The following is a 23,920-nucleotide window of genomic DNA, read 5'->3' on the forward strand; positions in this document are numbered from 1 at the left end:
TTGGTGTGTGTGTGTGTGTGTGTGTGTGTGTGTGTGTGTGTGTGTGTGTGTGTGTGTGGTATCGCAGGCCGTCTTTCGGGTCACAAGCTGCTGTCACACTTGGAGTCTAAAAACCAGGGACTTGTAACTTCAATGTCAAGGGGGGGGGGGGTGTTAGGGTTGACCACCATTTTTCATCAGTGCTACTGGGTACTGGGTACACTTACTTCCTAACCATCTGCATGACCAAAAAAATGCTATTTCCTGCACACACACAAAAAAAAAGACCATTCAAGGAGAGCACAAAACTGCTGAACAGCAAACCAGTGTTCAGTGCAAGAACAATAAACTTCATTCTGCGTCACCAAGTCCAATGAGATCATTATCTAATCACATCTTGTAGCCTGTTTTGGTCGTTTTCCAACGGTTATATTTACAAAGATGACGGTTGTACAAACAAACTACAAATAACAATGAATGTTGCACTGCAGAAAATGGCGCCAATCCCCCGAATGCTCAACTGCTTCATTTTTTTTTTTTTTTTTTGCCAAATCTCTCAATTTAAAGCAAAATGATCGTCTTTGCGTGAGTAAAGTGTTAAGTCGGTATCCCGGGAGACGGTTGAAAGTGTTGCAAAACACAATCTCCGCTGTTTACTGTTTCCCGAACCCCCCTGAGACTCATTAAGAGAGTCGAGCGGGCGTCTGCGGAGACCGGAGACTTTGCGTTTCCTATTAACAGCTCGCAAACAAAAGAAGTCATTAAACGTAATGAGCAGCAAACATGAAGCCAGACGTGACATGCAAATCCCCATGGGGGAATTCTAAAATGTTGTCGTCAGTGACGCACAAAAACATGACACCAAGGTCAGATTGATTTATTCTTGAAAGGTGTAAAAAGATACTTTCAGAAATTGCAATGTTGTCATCTGAAGTGCATTCGGCGTGTTTTGCACTATATCAGGAAAGGTTTGTGTCTAGAAACCTTTCACCAGGAAAAGTTTGGGTGCTAAAATATACAAAACCCTTCAATTTTGTACGATGAGCCGGCGACGAAGGAAAATTGAAGAGGGGTGCCACATGCGAGATTAAGGGAACGGTCCAGCGAGGATGATCCATTTTTCACTCAAAAAGTCAATTTATTATTTTAGGAAAATGAGAATAGCTTGACTTTTCCGTTTTATCAGTTTGTTTTGGAGAAGTGAGTAAAAAACTGAAATTCTCTCAAAAGGCTCCAATCTGCTCAGCAACGTGACAGTAAAATCCACAACGTTGTCCTGATGGCGTCTATATTTTCACAGTTTAAAGTGAACATGACTCGCGCTGTGCATATGAACTTTTACTGACGATTGCTCACCATTTTGAAACATTAAATGACAGCAGAACGTGACAAAGCAAGGAAGGAGAAATTAGTAGAAAGCTGCTGGCCCCCTTCAATGACGTAGTGAGGCTCAAGTGTGCAAAAAGCATCAATTCTTGGGTTCATTAACATGTGCCGAATGTAGTCGGAAAAAATCCGCATTAAATCACGACTGAATTTTTCAGGGGTCAGAATTTTACTTTTGGTATATTTTTTTACTTACAGACCTTTTACATAAGTGCCAATGTTCATCAACAGGCCCTTTATAATTGTAATCTAACAAGAATAAACGTGCATATCTTCAAGAGCAAAGTCACGTATTTTCCACACTATTGTGTATCGATCACAATTTCTGCGGAGTTCGTACATTTCAGATCAACTGCACTGAAGAAAAAAAAAATCATTTGGTTCCATTGGATTAGCTCGATTCGAACATGGATGTCGGTTGCGTATGATTGAAAAGTGTTCAAGTTACATACTCGAATGCTTTTTTGAGGAAAAGAATAGAAATATCACGCTAGTTGAACACATTCTAATCCTGTGCAACCGAAATTGAAGCACTTTTGTGTGTGCGTACAATGTAAGTTACTTTGATTCGTGTTTATCAGTGTATGTTTCCTACTACCGCTGACCAGCACTAGGGGGCAGAAAAACACACCAAAGAAAACAACCAATCAAGCTTTCCCACTTGGGCTCCTCCAAAGATTGATCGTGTTGAGTGTGGCTCCACCTGTTGGCTAGTTGTTAGTAACGCAGCATTTCTCAAGCTTTATTGAGCCAATTCAGGCACACGATTGGATTTTTACGTGACACAAATCTCACGGCACCTGACACCAGCAACCACAAATGTCACAAAAACGACATCAACTACAGAATGATCTCAATTTAATCACATTTTGCCAACTAGCTTAGACATGTGGGCATGAAGACCAAGCCGTTCTATTGTGTGAGCGTTAACAAATTGACAACACAGGATAATTGTATATTCTGCCATGTAGCCCTACCTATCCATCCATCGATGTAATACACTACACAATTTTAGTCTGATGACAACGAATTTGTAACAAACAAACGGGCCATTTTCTAAAACCTACGAGCTTGAGGAATGTCGTCGATCCCTGACACAGGATTTGAGGATTCTACTCCTAAAAAAGTGCACTATATTGTCCCGGATCTCTTTTGTCTTGATCCCGTAGACGATGGGGTTGAGCGACGGCGGGAAGATGAGAGTGGAGGAGCCCATGAAGCCCCTGAAACTGGGCGGTAGGTGCTTGACCCTGTAGGAGATGATGGTGAACAGCCCCAGACACTCGAGCAGCAGGAAGACAAAGAGGTGGGTGGCACACGTCTGCAGGGCCTTGGCCTTGGTGTCGGATTGCCTGCCCTGGAAGCACACTAACAGGATGCGCACGTACGTGTACACGATGACACCGTTGGCCAGCAGCTGGGTGATGGCCACGATAAACAGCCCGTACGCGTGGTTGACGGTCGTGTTGGCGCACACCAGAGCCAGCAGGGTGGGCTGGTCGCAGTAGATGTTGCTGATGGTGGAACGGCAGCGGGGCAGGCGCAGGAACAGGAAGAAGAGCACGCCGATCATCAGCAGGCAGGCCAGCCAGATGGCGGCGATGATCCTCACGACGTGGCCGTACGTCATCACCACGTTGTACTTGAGCGGAAGGCAGATGGCCACGTAGCGGTCGTACGCCATGGCGGTGAGGATGAGCACGGTGCCCGCCGCGTAGATGTGGATGAAGAAGGCCTGCGTCACGCACGCCGGGTGCCACACGCGCCCCGAGTCGCTGCGCAACTCCTTGAGGAGCTGCAGGAAGAAAGCCGACGAGCCCAGCAGGTCGTTGACGGGCATGTTGAGCAGGAACAGGTGCATGGGCTGCCGCAGGTTCTTGCTCAGCACGATGGTGAGGATGAGGAGCAGGTTGCAGAAGAGGATAACGGTGTAGCTGAGGCTGGCAAAGAGGAAGGCGGGCACCGCGCCTTCAGGGGGGATGCGGAAGTGCTGCCACACCAACATGGAAGACGCGTTGTACGAGGTCTCCATCTTGCATCTGGAATGCATTCATTCTCTGTTCTCTATGTTTACACTACTCACAAAAGTTAGGCATCTTCTCTGTTGAAGTGAAATTTCAGGATGAAAAGTCATCATAAACAAGTCGGGGTGGGGGTGGGGGCATACTTACATCATTAGAGTGGTAAGAAATCTCGGGATGGATGTAAAGTCATACTCACCAATGTCTCGCCTCAGTATGTACTTGCAGTCGAGCTATAATTTAGCATTCAACGCTAGTGCAATAATAATAATTTGCATTTCATTGCGACACGGTGGTGTCAATGAGCGAGATGGTCCGGGTGTGAGGCGCCGCTTTTGTAGACGCCAGGAGATGAGCGACAAGACTGAAAACTCTATTGGGAGCTCGAAGAGGTTTGGGCTTTGTGAACCTCGCCAGCACAACAACAACATAGCGACAGGAGATGAATTCATCTCTTGAGGATTTTCATCTGTCGGTCTCTCTGTCTGTTTGTCTGTCCACCTACCAGCTTACATGATCTACCCATCGATTAAATTCACCCATCTCCGACAAGACTGAAAACTCTATTGGGAGCTCGAAGAGGTTTGGGCTTTGTGAACCTCGCCAGCACAACAACAACATAGCGACAGGAGATGAATTCATCTCTTGAGGATTTTCATCTGTCGGTCTCTCTGTCTGTTTGTCTGTCCACCTACCAGCTTACATGATCTACCCATCGATTAAATTCACCCATCTAACACGCGAGCTTCAGTATTGACTGTAGCTGTAATTCTGTCTGTCTTCCGCATCTGTATGTCCATCTGTGGAGCTGTCTATCTACATATTGGTCTGTCATCTTTCTATCGCTCTCTGTTGATCAGCAAGCCATAATTTTTAATGTGAATGGGAAAAAAAAGCCCGATTAACTAAAACAAGAGACAGATTGTTTTATTTTTTCGGATGTAAAGTATTCGGATTATACTTATGGACAAATTCAAGTCAACTTGCATGGCCCTTAATCACAAAAGGGTCTCAAAGGGCTACACAAGCCTACATTTGACAAATATTAGCAGCATCCCTCCAGATAAATGCCCCAACTGGGTAGCTCAAAACCTCATAAGGCGGGAAAAAATAAGAAATCTTCAAATGGGGCCCACAGGAGAAATGGGTTGTATTTTTTATTTTTTTATTTCTAGTAGTCAAAATTCAACATCAACAGTGGCTCGATGGCTCGGGGGCTAAAACACACACACACACACACACACACACACACACACACACACACACACACACGCACACACACACGATCATCAGCAGGCAGGCCAGCCAGATGGCGGCGATGATCCTCACGACGTGGCCGTACGTCATCACCACGTTGTACTTGAGCGGAAGGCAGATGGCCACGTAGCGGTCGTACGCCATGGCGGTGAGGATGAGCACGGTGCCCGCCGCGTAGATGTGGATGAAGAAGGCCTGCGTCACGCACGCCGGGTGCCACACGCGCCCCGAGTCGCTGCGCAACTCCTTGAGGAGCTGCAGGAAGAAAGCCGACGAGCCCAGCAGGTCGTTGACGGGCATGTTGAGCAGGAACAGGTGCATGGGCTGCCGCAGGTTCTTGCTCAGCACGATGGTGAGGATGAGGAGCAGGTTGCAGAAGAGGATAACGGTGTAGCTGAGGCTGGCAAAGAGGAAGGCGGGCACCGCGCCTTCAGGGGGGATGCGGAAGTGCTGCCACACCAACATGGAAGACGCGTTGTACGAGGTCTCCATCTTGCATCTGGAATGCATTCATTCTCTGTTCTCTATGTTTACACTACTCACAAAAGTTAGGCATCTTCTCTGTTGAAGTGAAATTTCAGGATGAAAAGTCATCATAAACAAGTCGGGGTGGGGGTGGGGGCATACTTACATCATTAGAGTGGTAAGAAATCTCGGGATGGATGTAAAGTCATACTCACCAATGTCTCGCCTCAGTATGTACTTGCAGTCGAGCTATAATTTAGCATTCAACGCTAGTGCAATAATAATAATTTGCATTTCATTGCGACACGGTGGTGTCAATGAGCGAGATGGTCCGGGTGTGAGGCGCCGCTTTTGTAGACGCCAGGAGATGAGCGACAAGACTGAAAACTCTATTGGGAGCTCGAAGAGGTTTGGGCTTTGTGAACCTCGCCAGCACAACAACAACATAGCGACAGGAGATGAATTCATCTCTTGAGGATTTTCATCTGTCGGTCTCTCTGTCTGTTTGTCTGTCCACCTACCAGCTTACATGATCTACCCATCGATTAAATTCACCCATCTAACACGCGAGCTTCAGTATTGACTGTAGCTGTAATTCTGTCTGTCTTCCGCATCTGTATGTCCATCTGTGGAGCTGTCTATCTACATATTGGTCTGTCATCTTTCTATCGCTCTCTGTTGATCAGCAAGCCATAATTTTTAATGTGAATGGGAAAAAAAGCCCGATTAACTAAAACAAGAGACAGATTGTTTTATTTTTTCGGATGTAAAGTATTCGGATTATACTTATGGACAAATTCAAGTCAACTTGCATGGCCCTTAATCACAAAAGGGTCTCAAAGGGCTACACAAGCCTACATTTGACAAATATTAGCAGCATCCCTCCAGATAAATGCCCCAACTGGGTAGCTCAAAACCTCATAAGGCGGGAAAAAATAAGAAATCTTCAAATGGGGCCCACAGGAGAAATGGGTTGTATTTTTTATTTTTTTATTTCTAGTAGTCAAAATTCAACATCAACAGTGGCTCGATGGCTCGGGGGCTAAAACACACACACACACACACACACACACACACACACACACACACACACGCACACACACACACACACACACACACACACACACACACACACACACACACACACACACTTACACTTTTATGCATGCATTGAAAAATGTATCATCAAAAATGAAATATATTAAGAGGAGTAAATAGTAGAAGCTGTTGTGTTTGAAGTAGTGAACATGGCGGTCGTAGAAATTGTAGTTTGAGTAGTCGAGATTGTATTGTAGGTAATATCGGCTTGTATTCGTGTCGCTGTCGTGTGGTGGAGGCTGAAGTACGATTGTAAGATTTGCCCTTGCAATGTTTCGTCCACTTCAGGTTCCAAAAGGAGTAACACAATATTGAGGCGAAAGGAGCCAGGGCGGGCAAACGTTTGAGCTCAAGGGCGATGCTTCATTTTTTTTTTGTTTTTAATAGCCAGCTCGTATGAAATCAGTCATTCTCCTTTTTCTTTTTTTTATTTGCAGTTGACAATTATCTTCATCATGCCGTTCACATTTTGAAAATATGAGACCAAGACACCACCCAACAATTGATCAGCCGTGCGGCGCCTTTGCGAGGCTTCAGGCAGGATGTCCTGAGAGGCGAGCGAATTGAGCTTGTTTCAGCACTTTTGGCACAACTTGCTGTTCTCTGACAAGGAGCGGAGTGACAAAATTCACGTCAGGTGTTTGATCCTTGAATGGACCCGATTTCATGTTGACAATGTGTGACCCAGACGACAACCGGTTGTCGGTACCTCATGCGAGGGAAGCTTAGCCACTCGGTTGAGAGCGTCGCGGCAAGTTGCAGTGCAAGTTTTGTGGCTCAACTCCTTGTTCGAGACGGAAGAGGTCGCGTGCTGAAAGCTGACGCGTTGTGCCGCAGGCATTCAAACGTTAAGAGCAGGTCATATTCAATTTCACTCGTTCGGGTTACATTTGACGGCAATGCCCCATATCCCGACCCTCCAAATGACGTTTTAGACAAAGACTCGTTTTTTCAAAACCCTGAGCATAGTGTTTCGTATTTCACTGGTGTACAGCCCGTAGACCAGGGGGTTCAGGAGAGGCGAGATGAGAAATATCAACACGCCCATCGCCTTTTGCAAGTCACCGGACACATTTTGGAACCTGTGCGACAGGATGGTGAACGTGCCCACGATCTCGAAGATGATCAGGATGACCAGCTGAGCCACGCAGGTATTGACCGCCTTCTTCTTGGGCTCGGTGCGCCTGGTCGCCACGCACGTGATCAAGATCTTGACGTAGGAAAAGGCCTGGACGGACACGCTGACCGCCTGCATGACGGCCGTGTTGACCAGCCCGACGATGTTGTTGACGGACGTGTCGCCGCACATGAGCTTAAGCAGTGAGGGGTTGTCGCAGAACACGTTGGCGACGTCCGAGCGGCAGCGCGACAGCCCGGTCTGCAAGGAGAAGAGCGCCGTGATCAGGACCAAGTCCAGAGTCCACACCAAAGCGACGACGCCGCCCACCACCCTGGGGGTCATGACGGCGCCGTAGCGCAGCGGCATGCAGATGGCCACGTAGCGGTCAAAGGCCATGGCGGCCAGGATGAAGAGGATGCCGCCGCCGTACAGGTGCAGCAGGAAGGCCTGGAGGACGCACAGCGGGTACGGCATGCGGTTGCTCTCGGCGACGATGCCCGACAGGACTTTGGGCAGCATGGCCGTGATGCCCATCAGGTCGTTGAGCGGCAGGCTGAGCAGGATGAAGTAGACGGGCTTGTGCAGGTTGCGGTGCAGCACGATCGCCGCCAGCAGCGTCACGTTGCACAAGACGCAGAACAAGTAGACGAAGATGCCCACGAAGAAGATGGGGTACTTGCCACCCAGCGGGATGACAAACGTGTCCAGGCTCACGTAGGCCGTGGCGCCCGCAGACTCGTTTGACATTTTGACATTGACACACGCGGCGCAATCAGACGCGACCATCGAAGCGGATCGCGAACGGGGTGAGGGAGCGTGAGGAATGGAGGAGGGTCTCCCCGCATCCTGCTTTTAATGCAGTCGCCGAGGATAAATGGGTGACATCACTGCCCTCCTCCGGGATTATCGACTTGTTTATCCGAGTATCTGTGACATCAGCAGAGGTGGCAAAAACCGGATTGCTTCAACGCCTTTACTTGAGGAAAAATAACAGAGACAAAACGGTTCTTAAATTTGGTTGCAGTCTCTGGTGGTGTCGTGGCACAAGCTGCCTTTCACACAGACGCCGCCGGATTTCCGGCCACCGCCCCAATACCGAGCCACTGCCGGTCCCAAACCGGGATTTAAAAAAAAAAAAAATGTTCCTCACCGAAACTGAGCACTGATACCACTCGAACTTTCCATCCATCCATCAATTTTCCGATCCACTTTCTCCTCATAAGCATTGCGGGGCTTGCTGGAGCCAATCCCAATTGTCCGGGCCGCCCACTCGAATTTTTGATCCCTCCATTTTCAATGAACACTGAAAATCGGGAGCAAAGACCTTTTCTTTTTGGCGCACAAAATGATTCAGTGCTTTGTCAATCCGCTGCTGGCAAGAGGGCCTGACTGAACATCATTTTTTTTTTTTTTAAATCGCAGGTGCCGGCCTTGGGAGCCTTCATGAGTTCTCCTTGAAAGAAAGCCATATCGGCCACAATACCGATACCCGGCATTGGTCCTCATTTGGCAGTTTTGACTGGTCCCTTGTAAAAACTGCCAAGAAAATGGTGTGAGTGACTCGTGTTATTATGGTTTATGCCAAGACTGGTAGAAACCAAGACCGACATAAAATGCATTTTATTTCACTCTGAGATTGGAAAAAAAAAATCATCCATCCATCCATTTTTTTAATCCTCTTTTCCTTACGAGGGTCGCGGCCTTGCTGTAGCCTATCCCGTCTGTCTTTCGCGGGGGACACCCTGAACTGGTTCTCCAGCCGATCGCAGGACACACATCGATGAACAACCATCCGCGCTCACACGAGGGACAATTCGGGTGTTCACTTCGCTTAGCCTTCATGTTTTTGGAATGTGGGAGGAAAGCGGAGTACCCAGAGAAAAGCCATCGAGGCACGGGGAAAACATGCAAACTCTGCACAGGAAGGCCGGAGGCCAACATGCTCACCAGTTGACAACTGCCAAGAAAATGGTGTGAGTGACTCGTGTTATTATGGTTTATGCCAAGACTGGTAAAAACCAAGACCGATATAAAATGCATTTTATTTCTCTCTGAGATTGGAAAAAAAAATCATCCATCCATCCATCCATCCTCTTTTCCTTACGAGGGTCGCGGCCTTGCTGGAGCCTCTCCCGTCTGTCTTTCGCGGGGGACACCCTGAACTGGTTCTCCGGCCGATCGCAGGGCACACATAGATGGACAACCATCCGCGTTCACACTGAGGGACAATTCGGTTGTTCACTTCGCTTAGCCTTCATGTTTTTGGAATGTGGGAGGAAAGCGGAGTACCCAGAGAAAAGCCATAGAGGCACGGGGAAAACATGCAAACTCTGCACAGGAAGGCCGGAGGCCAACATGCTCACCAGTTGACCACCGTGCTGCCTTGGGAAATAATTGAAGAGCCTATTTTGTCAAAAAAAAAAAAAAAAGATTTTGAAACTAAGTATTAGCGACGACCAGAATGACATCAGCCTCATTGCTGTCAAAACACCTTGTTATTATTAATGAGTTCCTTTGGGAGCGATGCAGATATTGTTTTGTTATTAACTAACTGCCTGGCATGGTAATTAGTCCCTGTAGGCTCCGTTTCATCTCCTGGGCGTCAATGACGATGCCATTTGTTAGTGTGTTTAACGACGGGCCGATCGCAGGGCACACATAGATGGACAACCATCCGCGTTCACACTGAGGGACAATTCGGTTGTTCACTTCGCTTAGCCTTCATGTTTTTGGAATGTGGGAGGAAAGCGGAGTACCCAGAGAAAAGCCATAGAGGCACGGGGAAAACATGCAAACTCTGCACAGGAAGGCCGGAGGCCAACATGCTCACCAGTTGACCACCGTGCTGCCTTGGGAAATAATTGAAGAGCCTATTTTGTCAAAAAAAAAAAAAAAAGATTTTGAAACTAAGTATTAGCGACGACCAGAATGACATCAGCCTCATTGCTGTCAAAACACCTTGTTATTATTAATGAGTTCCTTTGGGAGCGATGCAGATATTGTTTTGTTATTAACTAACTGCCTGGCATGGTAATTAGTCCCTGTAGGCTCCGTTTCATCTCCTGGGCGTCAATGACGATGCCATTTGTTAGTGTGTTTAACGACGGCCCCCGGTGTGACCCCCTTGTTTGTTATGTTGATTTTAAACTTTGAAAATGTCACAAGTTGGATTTGAACCGGCGCTCTCGGTGGGCACTTGTTTTTTGCTTTTCACTCGCACCGTGAAGAAAAGCAAATGACATTTCAAAAACGCATACCAAACGTGACTAACGAATCGGAGGTATCTGTATCAATACAGTTAGACTGAAATACTGACTAAGTATTAGCGACGACCAGAATTACATCAGCCTCATTGCTGTCAAAACACCTTGTTATTATTAATGAGTTCCTTTGGGAGCGATGCAGATATTTTTTTGTTATTAACTAACTGCCTGGCATGGTAATTACTCCCTGTAGGCTCCGTTTCATCTCCTGGGCGCCAATGACGATGCCATTTGTTAGTGTGTTTAACGACGGCCCCCGGTGTGACCCCCTTGTTTGTTTTGTTGACTTTAAACAGTGAAAATGTCACAAGTTGGAATTGAACCGGCGCTCTCGGTGGGCACTTGTTTTTTGCTTTTCACTCGCACCGTGAAGAAAAGCAAATGACATTTCAAAAACGCGTACCAAACGTGACTAACGAATCGGAGGTATCTGTATCAATACAGTTAGACTGAAATACTGATTCGCAACAAGACGTCGTGTTTACGGTCAATGTAGCCAACAGCGCAAAATGGTCCGAGTGGTCAAAAAGCCATCAAAAGTGGACGGTTGAGCCTTTTTGTTGATATCTCGGGAAATGTGTCGCACTAATTGAATCATCCGAGGGGTCGCAGAGTTCTCGGGAACTGTTGCGCACGGTTAATGGCCACAATGCGGCAGCGGTTAGGACCTTTGGAACGGACTAATTGTGTCTTGCCACCCGTGAGACCAAGCGTGGACACTTCAGATCCTGAGTGGTCCCTTAATTAATTTGATTGCGAATGGCTACAAATCCTTTGGCCCTGACAGAGACCCTGAGAGAGGAGTGCTTATTTGTAGCCCAGAGAGCAAAGAGACGCGGATAGCATTTCAGACTGACGGGAACAAGTGACTACATTTTAATGGAACAGATATTCAAATGGTATGCTACGCACGGACTACAACATTTGGTGCCCCCGTAACGCGCTGATGTCGAGCACGACTCCACTGAACCGACGGGCGAGGTGTCAGACGGCTTTGCCCATGATGAGAAGACTCATGAAGAAGACCATGATGAAGAAGGACCACATGAAGAAGCGGTCCAGTACCTTGGCCACCTTCTTCCACTCGCCAGTCCTCTTTTGAGTGGCCCGTTGCTCCCTGTAGCAGTTGGCGATGTACTCCACATTCGGCAAGAGCAGACGCCTCTCGTCGCAGGGCGGCCCACGAGAGGCCCGCCTCTCGCTCACGCCCCCTTTGCGGCATCTCCTCGCACGGCCCAGGTCGTCGTCGTCGTCCATGCTGACGACGGCGGCGTTCTGCCGGGGGCTGTAACAATCGGTGTGCTTCACCCCCAACGACCCATCCAAGTCTTCTTTTTCCTCTGCGGGCACGGGGAAAGCTGTCGCCGTTCCAAAGGTCTGTTGCTCTCAGCATGCCCGTTGGTTTCTGCTCGCTCATTTGACTGAGGTCAACCTGAAGGAAAAGTAGAACAAGTAAAAACCTTGCTCCAGAGTGGCTTTGAAGGAAAAGCATCTGTGGCTAAAGCCCAACTGTGGCAGGGGTTGTGTTTTCGGAACCGGGATTCGACACCCCTGCCCGAACCCCCCAACCCAAAATCGACTTGGACTCTTGGGTCAGGCCTTTCTCAGGACTAAATGTTGTTCCTTCTAATTCTGAGGACTCTCCGTGGGCACTTTTTCCCCCCAAAAAATGCATGTAGGTTCAGAAAACTAAATGGTTGTCTTTTGATTCCTCGCTTTAAAGATCGCCGCAGAGATTCGGATGTTTAAGCTGCTTGATTTGTTATTTTTATCTCTCTCCTTTACCCACGGTTGGGATCAGTCGGCGCCAGTGTTAAAGTGTGACTGGCCATGTGACTGACCGGAGATGTCACGCTCACCCGCGGTTATCTGGCTTCAGCTCGGAAGAATGGAAGGACGCATGGGGCCATTGCGATCACACAACATAACCTCGGTAATAGCGGTGACGGATTGAGCTTTCACCCCTACCGATGAGCGGTACATTCTCCGATGGTGGCATAATCTCGGCGACCAGCAGTTGAAAGACGGTCAGCGCCAGCATCACGGTGACGCCCAAAGACACTTTTTCTCCCGAGTCCGCAGGCAGGTAGAAGCCCAGCGGAGCCAGGAAGGAGATCATCACGCAGGGTATCAGCAGGTTGAAGACGTAGAAGGAGGCCCTCCTCTTGAGTTTCAGCGTGAAGGTGACGTCGGGGTAAGGGTCGGCGCAGCAGCCGTACAAGACGATGTTCCTTTTGGCCGCCATACCCAGGACTTGCCACTCCACGTTGTCCACCAGGTCGGCCAGGTCGGCGCTCTCCATGGCGTTGAGGATGTCCAGCTGGTTGCCGTTGTAGGTCCACGAGCCGTAGGTGAACCTGCACTGCTGCGCGTCAAAGGGAAAGAAGGACACGTCCACCTTACAGGAGCTCTTGGTGATCGCCGGCGAGTCCCACGTGATCCGGCCGTCGTGGCGGATCACCACGTTGGTATCCATGGGGCCCGTGAAGTGGTCGTCGGCGCTGAAATTCAGAATCACACGCTGCGCTGAGAAGCGGACTGGATTTATTCCATTGACGAGGCATGCGCTCCAACTGGGGTCCTAAATTGGAACTTGGAGCTCCAGTTCCACTCCAAGAGAACTCTCAATGTTGCGCAGCTTTAAAATAAGATCACCAAACATGTCCTTACCACATCACAGATCAAAATAACATCACCCTAGCTCCTCCAAAACTTAAATTGGTCCAAGTAAGAGCATTGTACAGTTTAAATAAGACAACCATAAGAATCCAGCCAACCTTGTGTGGGTTAACACAAGACAGCAGCAAAACGGCCTCAAAATTGCAATATAAGACGACCTTGAATCCAGCACAGGTTTAGCAAAGACCCCGAAAAGACACAAGTGCTCCCACCGTGGGACGAGTCCACAGGTTGTTGTGCTCGTTCCACAGTCGTTTGTGTCTGGGTTTTACGCCTTTCCAGTTCGGCAAAGTCGAGGGGAGTCCAGTCTCAAGAACCAGTCAACCACTCTCCACTTTGTCCATTTACTGGTGCATAAAAACCAGACAAGAGGTCTGCACACTCCCATGAATAACGTCTTCAAGGAATGTCCAGCTTGTGTCTTTGGGATCCAAACCGAATGGTCGTACAATGGAATCTCGACACCAGTCCGACCTACTTGTTATATAGGACTATATCAGGTCTCCATACATAACTGCTAGGTATACGGATGGTATCAAGGCCATCGTAGTCCTCCTTACTCCATTTGAGATGCGCGTCGCGCCACGCTCGTCGTATCCACAAGTAGGCCGTCAGTATTTGATTTCGCTCATCCTGTAAAACATCCCTTATTAACCGTTGCCATGAACTGCATAGCACAAATCCACACAAAGTTGCGCAGGGTGACATAAGACATCAATTCCCAATCAGAAAAAAAAAAAATCAGATTACGGTAAATCTTCATAAAAAAGCCTTTTACCATGTCGATGATTTGCGAGAGCGTGACCTGCAGGGTGACATTAAGAACGGCCTCCGTGTCCTCCACCGGCCTCAGAGCGCTCGTGTAGTTGTCAAACAGATCATTGAGGAGTTTCCGAGCAAATCTGCTGTGGGCGCATCGGGAGACTGTGGACACGGGAGACAATGTCACCGCGTGCAAAGGACACTCATTTGAAGAAATCACCGCAATTTGGGGGTAAATGCTCCTTTGGTCCCATCGTGTCCCATGAAGAACCTTTTTTATGTTCTGTCCTCTTTTATCCCATCTTGTCTCGTATTACATCCCATTTTGTCCTATAGGATGTCACCTGTGTCCTATTTATAGTCTCCCCTATTGTGTCCCATCAAGTCCTATTATGTGTGATTTTGTCATATAGTGTCGCACAAAGCCCCGAGCAGAATCTCCCATTTTGTGTGTGGCAAAAAAAAAAAAAGAAGAAAAAATGGTATGAGTTGCATCGAGCCCTTTTAAAACAATACACCAAAGCCTTTGAAAAGCTAGCAGCTCAGTGGCCACACAAATTGCAGTTAGCTAGTTGTCAGGTCCTTTGGGGCTAACGCTAACCAGTGGAGCCGAATGCTAACATTAGCTGCTAGCCACTAGGTTGTTGGCTGATACCTGGGGTTGGTTAAGGTTGTGTTTGACAATGAGAGGAGTGTTGGCTTTTGGGAAGTTTTTTTTTTTTTTTAACACTTATCTGGTGGTCAGTATAATCACCTCTTGTTTCCCCTCTAGTATGATACACAAATGTTTGCTCAAATATTTACAGGTTTTATGATCGGGACAACAAACCAGGGATGGGAGTAAGTCACAAGTGTTAACAAAAAAAAAAAAAAAAAAGTCAAGCGAGTCAAATGGACTCCCCACTAACGTCGAGCAAGTGGAGTCAAAGCTTTGCTTTGGCCACACACGTCACTTCGCACACAGTATCTTGCTCACTTGCTTCTTGACATCTAGACTTTGCCCTAGTTTACTGATATAACTTCGAACCATGAAAGTCCGAAGTCCTCAAATTGGCAACATTAGTCTGATTGTGACAAAGTCTCCCAGCTTTGCGGTTTATCTTAGAACAGACGCTTCCTACTTTCTTTTTTTCCCGATGACTTGCACTACTCATTCTCCGTTTTGGCTGCAATTACGTAAGTGAATCAGCTGGTTTCAGACGTGGCAGATGGTGGGCCGAAGCCTCGGCAGGATGGATTGTCCCTCGCCGTGACGACTTTGCGAGGAGATCCTGACGCAAATCCGCTATTAAAAACGTGCACACACGTCCTCCCTCCGTTGCGCATGTAAGTGTAAAATGTTTGTCACACACACACGCACACACACACAGAAGGCATGAACACGTGTTTCAACTTTTGGGTTGTTAGTTATTTAATAGGACAGTGTGTTAATGGGAGGCGTATTGAAACATTTGGATGCATGTGCACACACACACACACGCACACACGCATACACGCTCACTAACAGGAGGGATTGCAATGGTGGTGAAATCCCAAACAGCTGGGCGCCACAAGATCATTTTGCATGGAACCAAGCCAGCATCCATAAAGAATAAAATCTACACGAAACCGACATTTCATTAGATACGTTTACATTCTTTAAAACTACAGTTTTGGAAGGTTCGGGGAGATTGTGCACTATAAGGATTTTTTAAAAAGTATTACTAACATGGTCCCGAATGCATAAAAAATTAATTATAAATTAAAAACTGAAATGATTTCCGAAAAATGTGAGTGTAAATACAAATTGAAACAGAACTACGATTTAAACAACTATTTTTTCAAAAATTTTCGATCAAGAGAATATTAACATTTTATTTAGAAATAGAAATAGAAATTATTAGTGCCTCCTATCAATTGCAATCTTTTTTTAAATACACTCCCGACGCGCGCGCGCGCAGAAAGAGCCTTACTTACCTGTCAACATTGAGACACAAACAAACAAGCACAATAAACTTTGCATTTCCGATCGTTTCATGCAGCTAAAAGCGGTCAATCTCAAATCCACGACCATTTGAACAATTCCAGACACACAATAATGAACTGATATGAAGAAAAAAGCGAAATGACACGAAGCACGCTTCGTGTATGCTTGAGCTTCGTTTTTACCCTGTGTGCGTTTGTGTGTGGACCGGGAGAGCCCGGGGAGGCGGGGCAAAGTGCCGATGACGTCAACGCCCTCACGTCGTTTGTTGGCTTCAGCACCGCGGAGAGCTCAATCGCCACCCCCTCCCCAGCGAAAAAAACATCCGGACGTGATGAATCGACCACGTAACGCGTGATCCGAGGTGTTTGGGTGCGCGCGTGCATCCCCCCGCGCGTGCACGTCGTGTGTTGGTTTTTTTACGCTGCAGCAAGCCGCCCCCCTTCATCTCCATCGACGACAGGCTCTGGAGCGGGTGACAACGTGTTCTTTTGTATTGCGTGCGTGCGCGTGGGTGCGTTCATGTTTTTTTTTTTTTTTTGTCACGAAGTGGCTGCCATCTTTACAAGGTCTTTTCATTAGGCACACCCGCAAAAATGCTTGGTGGAGATAATACTGTAATAATCGTCAACAGCTGGTTTCTTATCGTGGCTGGGGAACCTGTGCTGCTGCATCATTCTGCGGGCGTATTGACAGAGTGCTAATGCGCAGCAATAGCGTCGCGTCCGACGAGCTACAAGATCAACAAACCAAACCGAGAGATGACACAGTCCGCTCCCAAAGTATCGGAACGGCAAGGTCAACTCCTTCGCTGTGGTTCTATACGGCAGACATTTGGGTTTCCGATCAGTCAAAAGGTGAATTTGAGACAAAAGTTCAGAATTGCAGCTTTGACTGTGTTTCGCGGTGTTGACATTGAGATGTGCTCGACAAATCAGGAGAGTGAGCACCTTTTGTTTGAGGCTGGCCTCAAAAGAATCGGTACACATGACTGTTGCTCGTTGCTCAGGTGTTTTTGCCTTTTAGATTGATGCCTGTTGCAATCTGTGATGTCAGATCTTGAACACAACAAGTCATCGAATACAGTGGACGTGCAGGGTTCAGAAAGAAAATTTCCAGACAGCTATGAGCTCATTTCTAAAATCAGAGTTCACAACAGGCTTTGAGTCGCTGATCACCTTCTGAGGTTCTCGACTGAACTCATGACTGGGAATGTCAATAGAGATGCGTTGAAGACGATGGATGATTGTGATATGAGGTCACCTGGTTACCAGCCAAAGCGTTCAGGGTGGGCGTGGCACATGGGATGACATGTTGTTGTTGACATTCTCCCAATACCAGCAACCCAATGCCCGTCGCACAGTACGTTCCAGTTAAACCGCTCCGCGGCCCGCTCTTGGCTATCGTGCATGATCTTGCGTTCCAGTGCCAGTTAGCTCACCCCTGGGTGTCATGCCAAACCCCAGCTGTGTGCCATTGGGGCTTGATCGAGAGCTCTGCTGCATGCATTCAGTGGAAAAATGTCCCGGGCTGAAAAACATTCCATGTAAAGTGACATTTTCTCCTGAATCTCTCCACCGATCATACTTGAGGGTTCCGAAGCGATAAAGATCCGACTGTGAACAAGAAGGAGCCACACGTAAAGGTGAGCGAGTGGAACTGCTTCCTCATTTCTTTTTGGCGCACGCAGTCTTTGACGGGCACACGGATCGCCGTCGTTTAACTTCATCCAGTCTTTGTCTGCATTGTTTCTGCGCAATTCATGTGTCTCTGAAGATGTACCAGCTTCAGTGACATCGACAGGCGAAAATCTCACTGCTTGACAACGGATTGCACGTAATCCACCCAACCGTGCGCAGCCATCTTGATGGGATTCTCTTTCACCACTTAGCTCGAAAGCTTCTTCACGAACATCTCGCCTGGATCACTGTAATGCACTTTATTTCGGAGTCAGCCAGTCCTCCCTCAAGCGTTTCCAGTCGGTCCAAAATGCTGCTGCTCGGCTCCTAACTGGAGCTCGTCGGAGGGAGCGCAGAACTGCAATTCTGGCCTCCCCTCACTGGCTCCCTGTACATGTTGGGAGTTCATTTTAAGATTGATTTTCTTTGTCTTTTAATCTTGCAATGGCCTCGCTCCACCTTGCGCGTCTGCCCGATGCCTCACGTCAGTGGACTGGACGCTACTGGAGGTGGCGGAGCCTCAGAGGGAGGTTGGGTCTTTTCTGTTGCCGGTCCATCCCTTTGGAATAATCTTCAGTGAAATGTTCAACAAGCTGTCCATCTTTCAAACTCATCTTAAAGCACATTGCTGTTATTTGGCTTTCAACTCTGCGCATGTCCCATTGGTTCGTGAGGCTTCACTTTGCCCATCACTAGTTGACAGCATTATGATGCATGTCGGCTCTTTTCTTTCGGCAGCCGCTGTGGCGCATCACAGCTCGCACATCAGAGTCTTCCAAGACATCAAAGTAGGATTTGCCACACTCCTTGGCTGAAGTCTTGTTTTTGTGGAGGGGTTTGGCTTGATGTGATCAGGCAGGCGCACTGTACGTATCGCTGGTGTCTGGTTGAAACCTCCCATGTCAAAATTAGTTTTTTTTCCCCCACACCTCTATTGGTCAGTCCCCACATGTGGGCGCTATTTTAGACAAATTACGAAGCAATCTCAAGCATTTTGCTTGCGTCTTTGTGACTATGCAATGTTAATGGTTGAACAAACATGCTATTTTATTTTTATTTTTTGTTCTCCGACAAACGATGGTTTTGCCCATATGAGGAATCCGCCCGACAGCAGCGATATTTCAAGAGGAATCTCTTGGAGGCTTGAACTCAAGCGTGAACATTTTGGTAAGCTACGCTATTTCACCGGAAATCTTGGCTCACTCGCATCTGAACAAAGTGACATTCCATTCTCAGTTCGTAGGCTTTGACATGACGTCACTCCAACCTTTGCGGGGAACACTTGGTGATGTCCGCGGAGGAAGGCTCACGAAAGTGTTTATTGCAACTTTTCACCACCTTGTTGAACAAGAAGATCAGGACTCTGCGCAGGCCAGTCAAGATCATCCATTTTAATCTCTCGCATCCATGGGCTCGCAGCATAAATCTGTTCAGGGGGCGCATGAGACCAGGTGTTGATCATTTCACAGACGTTTGCAACCCGGCGGGTTGAGAAAAGGTCCGCTGACACCTTTGTGGGCCTGAACACAGATGACTGACTCCATTTGTCGGCAATCAAAGTGTCGCAATATGAGGGCAAAAGTCTGCTGCTGTCGTTTCGCGGAATTTTACATCATGTTCAAAAAGCCTCTTCTATCTCTCGCCTCCTTTCCGCCTTTCTGTCTTTCTTTTTACCTTTGGGTCGCAGGGGCAGCAAGCAGGATCTGCGATGATTTCGGGCCCATACGGCAACGAGAAGCCCCTGGTGATCCGCGTCTCCTTCATGACGTGCGCCCTGGGCATCGTCTCCCTGCCGCTGATGGGCCTCGTCGCCTGCGTCCTCATCTCGTCCATCTTTCACTTCGAGGATTCCACGAGGACGCACTGCCATGTCAGACCAAGATGACAAAATGTCCTTTGGCGCCACACACACTCGCCGTTTACCTTGTCGCGTGATTTGGTTGGTTCCTCAACAGGTTCCCAACTACCTGCCGTCCATCAGCGCCGCCATCAGCCTGAGCCCGGAGTGCCACATCTGGCGCTTCTGCGTGGGCCTGCACTCGGCGCCCCGCTTGCTGGTGGCCTTCGCCTACTTCAAGTTCTACAAGGTGCGCTTCACCCCCCGCCTGCCCGAGAGCGCGCTGGCCTACCTCAGCCTGGCCTTCTCCGTCTCTGAGAACCTCGGACTGCTGCTGCTCACCTACGTGTCGTCCAGCGAGACCTACTGTGAGTACTCAAGGGGCGTGTGGCTCTTTCAGCACCGAAAGGGTTGCATGGGGTCGTTTCGGCTTCCCAACTATTCTCGGGGAGAGGGTTCCATACCCACAGGACGAACACCCACTCCTTTTCTAAAGCGGTGTCGCACCCATTTGGGATGCGCGTGTTTCAACACACCCACTTTTCCTGTTAAAAGTGTGCAACATCCACACTTTTCCTTTAGGAGACCACACCTGGATGTGACCTGGGTGTTGCAACATTCACACAACTGTACACCCACGCTTTAACCCAAATGTGTTCTGTGGGTGTGTTGCAACCATGGTGGCGACACCCACACTTTTCCTATGGGATGTTGCACACATTGGGGAAACTATTCCAATAAAAAGTCTTCAACACGCCACATTTTTCCCACTCCCATGGGTAAAAAGGTTCCGCACCCACATTTTTTGAGGAGGGCCGTTGCACCCATGTGGGTGTGTTTCAATCCCCCCACATTACATACACACGTACACACGGAGCGCATGAAGAAGCAAATGTTTGCGGGTGTCCCCTTTCTTTAACACAAGCTTTACCTTCCCTTTCCGTCATAGTTGTCCACAAGGAGGGCTTCGTCCTCTTCATTCTCAGCTCCTTCGTCTACATGCTCATCACGTGCCGTCTGTGGAAGGCCATCAAGAGGTATTCCTTGAACCCCGAGGTAAGTCGCTCCTTGCGGTGCACGTTTTTCACACCGCTCGCCACCCTGACGTGAGCGTTTCATTTTGTTTGTGTGAGCACGCTCCTCATCACTCCATTTCAAATCACCTTTCTGATTGGAATAAATGTCATACAAACTGATTGACTGTTCGCAAGCAAATCAGCGTGTGAGATAGAAGAAGAGGATGAGATGGCGCACAAGCAACCAATCAAAATGGCGTCATCTAGTAAATTAAGCCCAGCAAAACCTTTGTTTTTACTCGGACTTTTGAGCCTGCTTATATTATGAGTGCGTTGAGCAAGATTCTGGCCGCGTGTGCTTGTTACTGGAATGAAACCCCGACTGTGGATGGTATGGCATTCACTGACTTCTCAGTTACAGAGGGGATGACCAACATGTTCGCATGCACTTATGGGCACCCCTCAGTCAAATGTTTCATCACCTCGGCCACCCCGCTGAAAAAAATTCTGGCTAAGCACCTAGTCCCCATCTCCCCACAAATAGCGGTGGTCCGCACTATATCAGATCATCAGAAATAATGGCACAAAGTACTGTCGGTAGGGTAATAATCAGGATTGCCCCCATCCAATGCATTTCATGCGCTACCCTCAAGAGTGAGACGTGAGTGTGATGACTCCGATCTAATTTCACTGTGTGGTCACCATTTGAACAGATGATGATGATGATGATGGATTGTTGGTCATTTGTTTTTGTCATTTTCCCAGGATGCCAAATCCCATCACTGGAAAGTGCGTTTACTGATCCTCAACTTGAGCTTCTGCGCTTTTGCCACATTCTTTTACATCAAACACAACTTGTACTGTGAGTCGGGGAGTAAGTATGACATCATCATGCCGCCAGTCCGTTCAGTATTTTGGAGGGAATTCGTGAGGAGTGTGAGGGTACACCAAATGTAAACATTTGGTACGTACATTGATGCTTAGGTCACAGTTGAGTTCACAAAATGCAAAACATGAAACAGCTCCCTTCAATAGGAACATAAATGGAAATCATCAACAACAAAAAAACAAGTGAAAAGTACTTACAAGTCAATTCTCAAATAGGTTCGAGATTCTCGATAAACAAAATAGCGGAGACACATTTTTAAATGAATACTGTTGTATTTTCTTTCTCGGAAATGACATGTCTCTTCTTCAGAGATGAGCGATGCATAAAAAGTGACTTTTTTTTTAAAGTTGAATTGTAAATAAATTTGATGCATCTGTTGCTCTGATGTGTTTGGCGCAATCCTGGTACAGATACCCAACAAAATGATTTATTACACATTATATTTAAAAATGATTTTAATTGGTGTTTTTTTTTTTACAGTTCAAATTACATTATTTTGAATACTACTTTACATGTAGTTTACGACAGTCAATCAGTACCTGTGTGACAGGTTTTTTTTTTTTTTTCAAGAGTACCTGCTCGCTGCGCGAGCTAGCTGTTATATTTGAAGTTGGTCGTCCTGAGAGGAAAACAAAGAAGCTATTTTTCAATGACACGAGGGAATCACTTTTTACTACAGTTACATTGTGCCTTGGGATAACTCAAATTTACACAGCATGTTTCTGTCTACCATTTCTGGAATGGCCCATTATTACAATTAATAGTTGACTCCCCCCCAACCCCCAGGTTACACATTGTTTGCCCTGTTTGAGTATCTCATCGTCTTCTCCAACATGGCCTTCCACATGACGGCGGCGTGGGATTTCAGGAGCCACGACGTGATGGTTATTTCCTGCTCGGAGCCGAAGGACTTCTGAATAGAGACTTCCCCCAAGAAGCCCCTCCCACATGTGAGGAGAGGACATAAAGTAGATGCACAGAAGTTGGAGGACGGATGCCAGCGTGCCAAGATGCTGAAATGTTCCTCGCTCCGTTTTACTTGTGACGTGCATTAACACAGCTGCTTGTTTTGCTTACTTATGCAGGGAGAGACTCAGCAGTAAGTCAAATGGCAACAGCTGATTTGATCACAGTGTGCCAAAGGAGCAGCTCTTTGATTGAGCTTAAAAAAAAAAAAAAAAGCATAAACAAAATCAGATTTATTGCAGAGCGGCAAGCACAATGTTGTTATTTATTCTAAATTGTCCTGGAGCTGCCATGATTACTTTGATTTTTTTTCTCAGAAGAACATTGTTCTCTTGAAGAGGAAATAAAAATGTCTTGAAAAAAAAATCTGAAAAATATTGACATTTTTTATTTAGCATTTCAAAGAATATTTGTGGTGTAATATAATTTGTGTTGAATGTCAAATTTAAATAATCCAAACACTGAAACTTAACTGCCATTTTAGGTTGTTATGAATTGAATGACATTTTTCAAACACACTAATCCTTTTCATTATTTTTTAAAATTATTACTTCTTGTGGAACTAGTGCACTAGCACACAGATGACGACTAGTACACAAAGTTGAATGCCACAGTTGTCCTCTTAATGTGTAGAAATGTTACAGAGCAGGGAAGGCAGTCGTGGAAATACCAGGAAGACAGCCTCTCATCGAGTGCGCTAATTTGTCTTTGTGAGGACAAAACATGGACCCAAGCTGGACATCAAGGCTAGCAAGTCTATCAAGCCACTTGTGACATGACAGCGTGATACTAGTTAGCATTGAAAACTTGATAAGTACTTGTAGAAATAGTCGCATGCAAATGTCAACTCGTGTATATTTGCCTCCCTATAACATAGTTGCCCTACTAGGATGACAAAAATATTACCGGTAAGACACACTATAGTCTACTAGTGCGCTGAATTTTCTAACCAATGGCCGTTTTGACAAGGAGCGCACTACTACATATAAACTTAATGCTGGTAAATGTTAAAAGGCTACAAAGCTAGTCTTGCTCAAACAAAAGTAGATTAGTTAGCATCGAGGTTTTACTTGTGGAACTAGTAGCAGGCAGAAGTCAGTTTTGCCTCATTGGCAACATAGTTGACCTGCTTGAGGAAAACTTGTTACTCGTGAGACAGGCGTTCTCTTAGCCCGCTAAATTGTCTAACTAGTGAGTGCACTAAAGTTCATTGCACTAGTAGAACGGCTGCGTCTTACTAGAATTTGTTCTGATTCCTGTGCGGGCATTTCTGCACACTCATGGTGGGACAACTCCAAATTACTATAAGGAGGCAAAACTACTGGCCTCTACTTGTAGAGTCCGGGAGGCTACTGGTGTGTGACAACTGCTACTAATTAGGCTGAGTTGTGTCACTAGTGCAGCGCCACATTCGTTGCTACTAGTACAGCTTACGAGAAAGGGCAAAGAGTCAATTAGTATGCGTGACAGGATTGGCTATCAAATGACGTGGCGCGTCTTTCCATACTCAACCACAAGATGCCCCCCTCGAGTTATGCCC

General features: G+C 47.1%; 4 protein-coding genes across 9 annotated transcripts; 1 reads left to right on the forward strand and 3 right to left on the reverse strand.

The window, feature by feature from the left end:
• Positions 1–2,428: 2,428 nt before the first annotated feature.
• Positions 2,429–5,838, reverse strand: LOC109507837 (olfactory receptor 8D1-like). Its single transcript, XM_019857535.1, has 2 exons — positions 4,671–5,838; positions 2,429–3,412 (listed from the first exon to the last, which is right to left on the reverse strand). The coding sequence occupies exons 1-2, from the start codon at positions 5,151–5,153 to the stop codon at positions 2,429–2,431; spliced, it is 1,467 nt and encodes a 488-aa protein (XP_019713094.1). The 5' UTR covers positions 5,154–5,838.
• A 1,092-nt stretch (positions 5,839–6,930) lies between these two features.
• Positions 6,931–8,552, reverse strand: LOC109507843 (olfactory receptor 3A3-like). The gene has a single exon (XM_019857545.1). It carries the CDS (start codon positions 8,110–8,112, stop codon positions 7,138–7,140), a length of 975 nt encoding a protein of 324 aa, XP_019713104.1. The 5' UTR covers positions 8,113–8,552; the 3' UTR covers positions 6,931–7,137.
• A 2,899-nt stretch (positions 8,553–11,451) lies between these two features.
• LOC109507838 (neuronal acetylcholine receptor subunit alpha-9-II-like) lies at positions 11,452–16,149 on the reverse strand. Its single transcript, XM_019857536.1, has 5 exons — positions 15,987–16,149; positions 14,047–14,192; positions 13,747–13,901; positions 12,519–13,090; positions 11,452–11,929 (listed from the first exon to the last, which is right to left on the reverse strand). The coding sequence occupies exons 1-5, from the start codon at positions 16,081–16,083 to the stop codon at positions 11,574–11,576; spliced, it is 1,326 nt and encodes a 441-aa protein (XP_019713095.1). The 5' UTR covers positions 16,084–16,149; the 3' UTR covers positions 11,452–11,573.
• A 207-nt stretch (positions 16,150–16,356) lies between these two features.
• LOC109507850 (post-GPI attachment to proteins factor 2-like) lies at positions 16,357–22,599 on the forward strand. Of its 6 annotated transcripts, XM_019857567.1 has the most exons (8): positions 16,942–17,638; positions 18,769–18,839; positions 18,909–19,043; positions 19,360–19,542; positions 19,628–19,877; positions 20,459–20,565; positions 21,291–21,399; positions 22,201–22,599. In XM_019857567.1, exons 3-8 carry the CDS (start codon positions 18,924–18,926, stop codon positions 22,329–22,331), a joined length of 900 nt encoding a protein of 299 aa, XP_019713126.1. In that variant the 5' UTR covers positions 16,942–17,638; positions 18,769–18,839; positions 18,909–18,923; the 3' UTR covers positions 22,332–22,599. The 6 variants fall into 6 exon arrangements, with proteins under 6 accessions (XP_019713127.1, XP_019713126.1, XP_019713125.1 ...); XM_019857566.1 differs by having other exon boundaries at positions 18,769–19,043; XM_019857568.1 differs by lacking the exons at positions 16,942–17,638; positions 18,769–18,839; positions 18,909–19,043 and adding an exon at positions 16,357–16,850.
• Positions 22,600–23,920: the final 1,321 nt, after the last annotated feature.

This window comes from Hippocampus comes, unplaced genomic scaffold, assembly GCF_001891065.2.
Source record: "Hippocampus comes isolate QL1 unplaced genomic scaffold, H_comes_QL1_v1.1 scaffold590, whole genome shotgun sequence".
NCBI lineage: Eukaryota > Metazoa > Chordata > Actinopteri > Syngnathiformes > Syngnathidae > Hippocampus > Hippocampus comes.